Below are 11313 nucleotides of genomic sequence, written 5' to 3'. Positions count from 1 at the left end.
AATTTAGAGAAATTCACTTTAATTATAATATTAATTTTGGTTATAATGAGAATTATAAATGATATTATGAATTTATATTTTTTTCTTTTCATTTTTTTAATAATAATTTTAAGGCCTTCAAGACCAACAAAGGGGAAGATGCATAAAAATATCAACCAACAAACCAACAAAATACAACAACAATAGGATGAAGCCACAAGCAAGAGAGAAGCAGCCATAGGAAGCTTAGGGTGAAATAATTCATTTGGACAAAGGAGCTACTAAAGTGTAAGTTAGAAGACTTGACAGGGGGCTACCAAATAATTAAAAGCAAAGAAATAACCCAAAAAGCAAAAGGAAACCTCATAGGAAACTTTCTCACTGGCCACATACATGGTGACAAGTCAAAGAGGGTTGCAAAACCAGCAACAAAACAGAAGGGATGATCCCATATATGATGATATACCAAACAAAAACATATATAGAAGCATAATAACAAACAATAAATAAAACAATTATATCCTACTAGAGTGGTACTGTTGCAACTAACACATGTACGAATCAAATATTTAAATAAGAGTTTATCCTTAAAAGGGTGACACTAGCAATTAGTTACAATTCAATTTTTAATTTCTTTTTTAGGAAAATATTAAATAAGGTTAGGTATTAATACAATGCTAAGATTAGTTTTGCCTAACTGTGACTTGACTTGAAGGTTGTGGATTCAAGCTCAGAAGTAACTTTTTTTTGTTTATTATTTTATTTTTTAAACAAAACTTAAAATGTATTTTAAAGAATCACTAATATAAGAAAATAGATGTGATGTTGAAGGCTTTGACTTTCTTACCATGTTTTCTTCAATCTTCCTCTACTGTCTTTTGTTACAATAATGTTCTCAATTCCATCTACATGTGTCTCTATCAATAATTTTACCATTTCCCAAAGACCCAAAAAAAAAAAAACAAAAAAAACAAAAACAAAAAAGCTAGAGAGCCTAAAACATTAAACAAAATGGATTCATCTAGCCAACCAACCATGCAGCATATTCTCAGAAGCCATGAAAAGCTGCCACTGATTTCATCACTTCCATTCACATACAACACAAAAGTTTGGAAGAATCCTTAAATTTCACAAACAAAAGCAGCAGCCAGAAAAGGGGCCATGGGAGTGTTATTTGCAAGCCTACTACACCAAGCTGCTGCATAGAGCAAAACCCTTTCATAACTTGAGCTATACATAACAATTCTGTGTCGATCTATACCCCCAACAAAAGAGCCAAAGCCAACCAAACTTATCCCTTTTGCAACTTAGGTTTCAACATAGGCCAAAAAAAGAGAAGGAAGCCATCAAACTTCACACACATCTCTTTCGTAGATTTGGCCTGCAAAATATCAGAATTTTAACAGTAGTAGCAGCTATATAGCCTAGTGGTAGAGGGGGGTTGAAAAGGCCTAGGGTCTGTGAAGTCGTGGGTACACAAAGCTACTACCACTGCTAGCTTGAGCGGCAAAACTTGAACTCGGGAGGAGCTCTGCCTCTGGGAAGGAGCTGTTGGATGGTACATCCAGAAGCAGATCTTGATCAGAATCTATGAACTGGAAAGAGTCCAGCATGAGGGGGCCGCTTTCTGGAGGCAAGGCAAATAGGCTTCGTGGACTAAAGCAAGAAGCATCAGTGTCCATGAGTTCCTTGCGTTCATAGCCACCCTTCATTGCCCCTCTCGGACTCTTAATTGTTGTCTTCAAACCTGAAAGATCCGTGATAGTGATTTAAGATAAACTAGTAAAAGCAATCAGAAGTTACATCAACAAAGAGGTGAAGACACACAAAGTTCCCTTATGTTTGTTCTTTCCACATAATAAGATGTAAGAATAGCCTATATTATTTAGCAATTAGCGTCAATTTCCACCCTTCAAGTCCAACCAAACTCAATCGAGTCCAGTGAACCCAACCAATTTGCAAATTTCTTTTCCTTTTCTAGTTTACTCAATGATTGTGTAATGTTAGGATTGACAATGCATTAGAGCTCTCACCAAGATAATCTTTCAATAAACTAACTTCTTAACATAAAAGGAAAAAGGACTATAGTGATAATCACAAAATCAACATGAAATGACATTATTAGGATTCTGATTGATTGTTGGAATCCATCATAAACCAATGGGAACAACAAAAAAGAAGTGAAACTTTAACTGCATAAGTGATATCAAAAGAAAAACAAAGGGCAAAAGGGTAAAGAGGGCAAGAAAGAGAAGGCAGATAAATGTCCCCAGGGCACAAGTCAAGTGGTTGGGCCACGATAAGCTAAGATTCGCACCAGTAGGTCGTGAGTTCGATTCCTTACCCTGTGCAGTGAGACAAAGTCTCCACCTGTGATTTACCATATTTGCCGAAATCAAGGGTACAAGCAGCAGGGGCCGTGCAAGAGCAGTCATCCCAAGAGAAAATAGATAAATCTTGTTTTTGTTATACTTGGTGCCCCACCAAACAAGGCCAAATAAAAAAAAATATAACCATGTTACTAAGGCGAATAGGAGTTTACATAAGATTTGCTGGAAATGCTTGTGGAAAGTCTCTTTGCAAAAAAGGAAAGAAAAAAAAAAAAAAAGCCTTGGGAACAGAGGCAGAGCCTCATTGGGGCAGCCCCCCCCCCAAAAAAAAATAAAAAATAAAAAAAACCGTCAAGAATTTTTTCATTTACCTCGCATTTTTCAAGATTTTTTTCATATACCCTATGGTTTTTCACGGCATATTTAGAATTTATTTCTAGTTTTTGTAAGGATGACCCCCCCAATCTCTTATAATAAGGAAAAAAAATGTGTAATAGCTTTGTAAAAACAAAAAGGTACATATATTTTCTATTTTTAAGCATATATTTTGATTGAACCTAGGCTAATATATATGAATGCATATAATTATATTTATATATTAACCCTTTTAACTCTTTGGCCCCTACAACAATATATTTCACACTCCGCCCTTGATGGGGAAGGCTGTGTACCAATCTGACCCTCCCTTAACCCCTGCAACACAAGAAGCCTTGTGCATTTGGGACACCCTGGGAAGGCAAACTTAATAGCAACAATAAGGTCATGGGGAAGAGTATGTACATATACAACCCTCCCTTGACCATTGAAAGCATGAAGCCTCGTGCATTGGGACACCTTTTCTATTAATATCTTTGGTTGTGCAAACAAAATACTGCATCTACCATTTGAAAGTGTGTAGTCAGATGAGGCAAGCAAGACAAGGGGGGATTAATTTATATAGGAGCTTAAATTTAGTGAGAATGTTATTACAAGTTTTCTTACTAAGCAATTTTATCACAATTTTCAGTTCCAAAATTCTGAGACCCCCCCCCCCCCCCCCCCCTCTCTCTCTCTCTCTCTCTCTCTCACACACACACACACACACACTTTGGTAGACATCTCCCTTTTTTTATTCTTCTTATGTCTATACTTTTACTTCTTGGTTCTGCACAAGTAGTTTTACCTCCAATTATTATATAAACTTGTTCACACAAACTTCAAAAGTCAAAATTTTAATCTTCAAAACTCAATTGTTTTCAACTCTTTGCTGCATTTTTTTTTTTTTTTTACAAACAGAAACTTCGGCAGAATTCCAGGACTTCCAATTTACTCCTAGAGGAATGTGCGGGCTAACCTGGACAATTTAGAAATTGGCCATCCAATGATCTCTTCACGCTTGTAGAACCAGATGAAATCAGATGAGATCCTCCAGGATTTACTGATTCTCTGTTGCTAGTTTTAAACTTTACATCCTACAATCAGAATATAATTAGTATTACTACAGTTTCAAATTCATTTATGGAGAGAAACTGATGCCACAATATTTCATTATTTTTTGTTCAAACCTTGAGCAGATTATACTGTTCCAGCCACTCTGATTTTGTGAAATCAGACAATGCAAGCCTATTCAATGTTGTACAGCTTTCACTTTTCACTCCTGAGAAAGATAGATCAAAAACCCCTTCCACAAGCAGCTTTTGGAAGGATGATAGGTTCTCCTCGAATTGAGGGCTAGAGAACATGCTTTTGAGCCTGTAATGCAGCAATCAAAATTATCAACAGAGCAGAACAATTAGCTTCATATATCTAATGTTAAATCGGATCTGACATCCACTGTGTGCATAAACAATGGAGGATAATAAGGCACTCTGGCATAGATAAACAAGAAGCAAAGAAAGAAGAAAAGAATTGGAAAACCAATACTGCAATCAGTACTTCCTTTCAGAGACAATATTGTAATTGAAGAAGAAAAAGTTTTATGTCAGCTTACACAGCATTCAAGATCAGTCAACATGAAGGATTTGTGATTATCATAGAATAGAAACCTGAAGATGATCATAGCATAATCCGTCTATAAAATACACATCAGGAATCTCATTGATTCATAAATTTATAAGAAAATAGGTGAACTCATTTCTATTCAGACCACAAACACCTCTTACATAATATCAGCACATGGAATTCCCATGAACAAAGTTAATAATCTGCTGCATGACTAGTAAGAAGATCAAAATCATTCCATTGTATTCAACCTACCAATTCAGCAATTTTTTCTGCACATAAAAACACAATTGAGTCAAAAGTAGAAACACAAAGGCCAAAAATAAAAACCTGTCAGGAAGTTGGGCAGTATCGATACAAGGAAGATACTTCAGCAAATGCAGCTGCTCTTCATTTGTTAGGTGACTGGCAAACACATCAAAGTTGAGAACACCCTGCACCAAAATATGAACAGATCAAGATAGCTCTAAAAAGTTTAAAGGGGGAGCACACTCTGCTAACAGCAACAAATTTGAGTTTCAGGATTATTCTGCTATGAACAAGGAAAAGAGGGCATCATAATGCATGAAATTTCCACCACTATGATGAGGGAAAGAAATTGCAGTAAAATACACAGTAATCAGGAAAAGGAAATATTTCTTCCTTTGATGAACAATTGGGGAAGCCAATCATCTGAATATCAAGTTGAGAAAAGTTTCAGAAGAAACTAAACAGTACAACTGTTGCCTTGAAATTAAGAATATGAAAATAAGTCTGGGTATTTTGGGAATAATCATGAAAATTTGGTTCCTATTGAAGAACATTAATGTTTAATATTTCACATGCTTAATGTAAAGCTTGGTAATAAATGAAATTCGTTCCACATATGTGGACATCATAGCCTCCATGGCCCTGACAAATAAGCACACATGAAGGCTTCAAGTGCAACATTTGATTTAATTGAGTTTTAAGAATTACATCAGTGGAAATGTGTGGAATTGCAACTTACTTTCAGATCTACATAACAAAGTGGGGAATTACGATTTTGCAGAATCTGTACTGCTTCATGATGAACCTTGTCCCTACAATCCAACAACAAAATACATAAATAGATAGAAATTTAACCAGTGAAGCAAAAAACCCCTAAATCTAGGTGGGCATTCCACTTACACGTTGCCCCTAGCCACAAGTTTTTGTCATTTTTATCCCATTATTACCTGCTAAAGTGCTAATCTACTCCAAGCATATTTTCTCAACATATAAAGAGTCAAGACATCAGGGCTTATGATAAAAACAGATCCCAGTTCCCTGAACATAAAAAGAAAAACGCAGACAATTCTTTTGTTTGGAATTGGAGCTATATCAAAGATTCTATCTACCTGTAGGCCAACAAGACAATTACTTAGTTTTATTTATTGCAGCCCATTGCCAGAGTTACTGGAGGTCATTGTGTCAACAGACACCATATGCATCTATACTCTTGAACGACTAGCACCATTAATTGCATATTTAACAGACATTTCAGAATGTTCATCATTCAAACTAAGACAAGAAACACCTTTTAAGTTGACCCTGTTGCATGCCTTGTTCAGCAGGCCTCTTGCTTTTCTCAATCCCCGAACTTAGAGAGTTGAGACACTTATTGTCAGTATATACAGGAAGGGAAGTCAAATGGGAATAAGCCTCATTTACTAGGTGTGGTTTGTTATCAACTGAAAGAGAGCTTGCTTCTGATTCTTCTTCCCGAACTATGGAGCTTGGATGTCGAAAAAGAACACTTCCATGTCCTATCTCAACAGAGACCATTGGTGTGTCACTCCCAAAAAGTAAATCCTCTTCAGAAGACCCAGAGAAGTGTGAGGACTGATGTTCGTGTAAGATAGTATATAAATCTTTAGTTAGTTTCTCCACCGGAGATTGTTTTGGACGACTAACACAGGTTCTCTTCCTTGAAGGTACCATTGTATCCCACACTACTGATTGTGATGGACCTGAGAGAACAACCAATCAGAAAGCAGTTTCTGGAGAGTCAGTACAATGTATCAACAACAATAGTGTCAAACATATAATTACAGCATTATAAGGTTGGGACCTGATAAGACACAAGCAAATTATGAACTTAAAGGAACCATCTAAACTGAACAAGAAAGAAAACAGTGAATTTGAGAAACAACTTGCATTTTTGTTAAGCAAAGTCACAGACAAAAGCCAGGTTTCCACTCCATATGTAACAAGTACAACCATGCCATTGAAGCAGGTGTGTCATTGTGAATATAACATCAGTGCAATGTAATTATTGATGAAAAAAAGATGAGCTTCTTTTCCATTTCTTTTTTTGGCCTTTTCCTTGTCCTCTTCCATTTCATTTCAAGTAACATATCATTGCCCTAATCCTGCAGACAATATTTAGGCCAAGTGAATTAGAAATATTTTTCCAATATTCTTTCCTTAAATACTAGAGATATGTATAATGCCTGGCATGTCTAATTTAGAAGTATCCTTTCTCTTTTCAGTAAATCCGGCTATTCTTTCTCTTTCACACATCCACGAGGAGGAAAAGAAAACACACTATAGAGTTATATTGTGGAGATGGGGAGAGGGTCAAGAACATCAACAAGAGGTACTAACATTAATTATATAAAGCATGCAGATAAAGAGACTGGCCAACCTGTCAAATCACTTGCATCTGCACCACCAAACTGTACACAGCTCTCAGAATTAGATATGGCGGAGCCAGAACTTGATCTATTGCTAATATCTTCATCTAGACCCTTTTCTGAAGGCTGGTTGTGATCAGGAGCAAACCCTCCAACTACAGCATTATCATAATTTTGCTTTCTTCTTACGAGCTTTACTTCTTTGTTCTTAACGAATATGCTCTTCCCTCTTGGGACCCGGTCATCATCAAATTCATCAAGATCTACTCGAGCATGCAGAGGGGTGTAGTTTGCAAGTGTTCCTTTTGTTCTCCATCTTGATCCACAAGCATTGCACAGTATTGGCTTCTCCGGTGGCCCATTACGCCACAGAGGTGTGCCTGTAGTACAACTGAATGGTCAGTTTAATATGAAATAATCAATCAAAGGATGATAATGGCTAAATGGGAAAGATAAATAATCATGAAAGAAAACAGAGTAACTGGTCATCTGAAATACGGATCAATTAAGAGTCAGTCAAAAGCAACTTACGAGCATGATAAGAATAAAGCAAACCATAAGTGCCATATAGGTTATTTTCAAGAACATTAGGTTTGAAATCATGGAGAAGTGCCAATGCTAATTTATGAATGTTACAACAAGGCCATTAATCATCATGATGTTAATTAGAGTCCCCACCATAACAAGTCTTAATGTCTAAATGGTTGCTGACTGAGAGTGATTGGAATAACTTGGCCATTTTGGGAATTGCAGTAAAATTTCAAATATTGCATTGGCCTTGTTTAAGCATGGAGCATAAACTAAGGTGCCTGCATTAAATACCACTTTAACTCTCTCTTGTATTGCGTGAACAAAAACAAAAAACAAAAGGCAAGGATAAGAAATCACTTATGCAGTGGCTAAATTTTCTCCTTTTTTTTTTTTTTCTTTTTTGATGGATAAAAAACTTGAAGTGGGGTTAACCAAATACCAGAAATCACTTATGCAGTTGCTTGTTCTAATGAAGTTGCTAGCACTGCTCTTTATGTTACTCAAACTGATTAGACATTTGAAACTATTCCATTACAACACTTTGCTTGATCATTATCACAGACCAAGAATGAAGAATAAGCGAGATTGGTAAAAAACACTTATGAAGCACAATTTGATAGGCAAAGCACCATAAACAAAACGCTCTCATCGTTTAATAAAACATGAATCAACTTTTAAACTAGACAAGACTAACTGGACCAAAGATTTGATGAGGTTGGAAGTACCACTCAAATGGGAGAAGGGCGAGGTAAGGGATGAAAAGGTACACAACGCAAAAGAATGTAAGGGTAAAGGAAGTACTCTAAATGTTACTACTCTCCCCTTGTTTGGGAAGAATGAAATATAAAAGAGAGTACCGTAGCTTCACTTTGTTCGGATAAAGATCCCCCCCCCCCCCCCCCCCCCAAAAAAAAAAAAAAAAAAACTCCCTCCCCATCCAAACAAGGGGCTATAAGGAGGAGTAACCAGTAAATTGAAATTTTACAGACCAAGGATGAGGGTTTGACAGAGATCAGAAAGAACGATCTTTTGAAGGATGATAAGGAATTAAAATATGTGCCATCTAAAGCTTTTTCATTGGTAAGAATAGAAGATGAACATACACAAAACCAGACCAGAGATACTACTTCAAAAAATTCCAAAGGTTGGGAAACCTCTCTAAAAGGCAGGAAAACCAGTATATCTTTTGAAGGATGATATCGAATTAAAATAAGTGAAATATAAAGCCTTTTTAATGGTAAGAACAAAAGATGAATATACTCAAAACCAGACCAGACAAACTACTTCAAAGAATCCCTAGGGTTGGGAAAACCAGTACATCTGTTGAAGGATAATATAAAATTAAAATAAATTCCTTCAAAAGTCTTTTTCATTTGTAAGAACAAAATATGAATCAACTTAAAACCAGACCAGACAACCTACTTCCAAGAATTCCTACGGTTGGGAAAACCTCTCTAAAAGGTGGGAAAACCAGAAAATCTTAGCTGCTATTTGTTCCTTTCGGTACCCACATAATGTAAGTATATAAAATAGTTTTTTCTTTGGTGCGAATGGATTGTAAAGGACAGGTTAAAGATACATCGATCCTTCAATGAACGTAAGACCCAACAAGGATGTAGTGAACTCCCGTTAAAGGAATGAAAAGCATGTGTCAAAGGACAATGACTTCACAAATAGTACAAGTCTCAGCTAAAGAGGAAATAGAGCAATGGTGTTTCTAGAAAATAAAGTAGGAGTTAGTACTTTCAGCACATTAGCTGAGAGCCCAAGACTTGAAATGCTGCCCTAAGATTCATAGAGTGAACTCCATTTGAGCTAAACAGAACTTGGAGGTCCTTGGAAGCACATAGGTTGGAAGTGTCGTTGGGTGTTTCCCTAAGACAATCATCACAAATTTCAATCAGCAAATAAAATTCCACTGGGACAAAGAAAGCAATGCCATCAACTCGAGTCTTGAATGCTCAACAAATCAATCCCTAACAAAAAGTTCAAAGCTTCAAAAGCAGAAGGCTGTTGAAAACTTCTTCCCAAGAGAGAAAACATGATTGAAGACAACTTTGTGAATTGAATGATAGTTTAATGATGAAAACGAGGGTACAAATTAATTCAGAGAAAGTATTCTGCATTGACAAACATGGACATATGAATTAGAACAATATCAAGAGCCATTCTTTGGCAGAACTCTCATCAGCAATCTAGTTCAACAGCTATTTAAGCCACAAGACTAGCAAGAACAAAATTGACACAAAAGGGAATTAAAATCCAAGCATTTCAAAAAGTACATTTTCCAATTTGAATCAAGAATCTAAAGAAGAATAAGCAATATGAAACTACAGATGGACTCAGCAGCAGGGTTGAAACAGATCAGAGGCACTTCTGCAACAACCAGAAGCATTGAGAACTGACTGTAGACTCTGAAATTACTGCCCTAAATGGACACCAATATAAATTTCATTGGTGACATATGGTGCAGAGAGTGGGATTTCATAACAATCAAGATGGAATTAGAAGATCAAAATAAACAACAAACAAGGAAAAACCCAATTCCCAGTTTCCAGTTACAAACTCAACCTAGAATCATACTTCATTATAGTGCACTTATATAAGGTTCTATTCAAACCTAGGAGACAAACCATGTACACAAATGAAAAAACATACGATGGCTGAACAACATACATATAAGCATATACATATTTCTTATTCTATCTTTTGATCTTTTCACAGGACATATAGTCCTTCTGGAGATAAATTAGTATTCCTTCATTGAACAATTTAACCTATGCCCAGAAAACCAATTGCAGTGAATCAGAAAAGAACACTGAAACAAAAAAACAAGAAAAAATAGATTTTTCTATACGGGAAAAATATTGAACAAACAAAAGCTCACTTGTGACACCACAGTGATAGCAAGGTCCTTGCTTGCCCATGCCTCTACTTGTTCTTTTTTTGTTGGTTTTAAGCAATAAATTTTGAAAGAAAAATGAACGGAAAAGGGAGGGGGGTGTTCTTGAAAAAAGTTGACCCAAAAAATGAGAAATAGGTAAATATGATTATTCTTCAGAAACCCTTGTGGGAAATCTTTTCAGCAAGAAACTGAGGAGGAAGAGTGCAGAAACAGAAAACCCAGAACGATTCGGATTAGTTTCTATCTTAAATCTCAGAAAAAGAAAAAGCCACTGCAAATAGCAAAAATCAAGAGGCAATGAAAGGATTTTCAAGGGGCAATATCAGCTGGGAATCTGTACAATCCAATGAGAAGAAGAGGAGACCATTGGAGGAATCTCATAAATTAAAAAAGGAGGTAGGAAAAGGAAGGTGAAATGGGAAGAGGCCAAAGGGGGCGTGGGTGTGGCTGTGGGTGTGGCCGTGTTCTATGACCCCTTCTTGTATTCTATGTGAAGTAAATGTTTCAGCTTTTTTTTCATTGCTTTATTTTGATGTTATTGAAATCCTTCAATCTCTTTGATTATTCATTATTTAATGATTTTATTCTGTATTTCTATTTTCTAGACCTCTCAGACTCTAGAGGCCTTCTTTTCCTCTTTCCTTCAAGCGTAGAGGAACTTTACTCCATGATTCCTAATTTCCTGTTGTTGAGTTTTGGGTCTTGAGTTTTTCAGTCTTTGACTTGGGGCTTTGGACTTTTCCACACCGATAAGTATTTATCACATTTGTTAAATTCTTATGTTTAGTTTTTAGAATTAAACTTAACGAACCAACGAAGGTTCCATTGAAGAAAATTAGTTTAGTTGCATTCTAATTATTCTTGTGAGCAAATGGTGACAGCTGGTGTGGATAGTTTATATTTTTTTTATTTTTTTATTCACCTAGAGTGATCGAGTTTCACCTGACTAAAT

The 11313-nt window shown here is 36.1% G+C and overlaps 1 protein-coding gene across 1 annotated transcript; it reads right to left on the bottom strand.

Moving 5' to 3' along the window:
- Window positions 1-1045: 1045 nt before the first annotated feature.
- LOC127813433 (GATA transcription factor 26-like) lies at window positions 1046-10866 on the bottom strand. The gene is made up of 8 exons (XM_052354393.1): window positions 10344-10866; window positions 6937-7305; window positions 5827-6259; window positions 5278-5350; window positions 4620-4723; window positions 3854-4040; window positions 3643-3760; window positions 1046-1726 (listed from the first exon to the last, which is right to left on the bottom strand). The coding sequence occupies exons 1-8, from the start codon at window positions 10381-10383 to the stop codon at window positions 1431-1433; spliced, it is 1620 nt and encodes a 539-aa protein (XP_052210353.1). The 5' UTR covers window positions 10384-10866; the 3' UTR covers window positions 1046-1430.
- Between the last annotated feature and the right edge of the window lie 447 nt (window positions 10867-11313).

Source organism: Diospyros lotus, chromosome 11, assembly GCF_014633365.1.
Source record: "Diospyros lotus cultivar Yz01 chromosome 11, ASM1463336v1, whole genome shotgun sequence".
Lineage (NCBI taxonomy): Eukaryota > Viridiplantae > Streptophyta > Magnoliopsida > Ericales > Ebenaceae > Diospyros > Diospyros lotus.
This window is presented reverse-complemented; position numbering and strand designations above follow the sequence as displayed.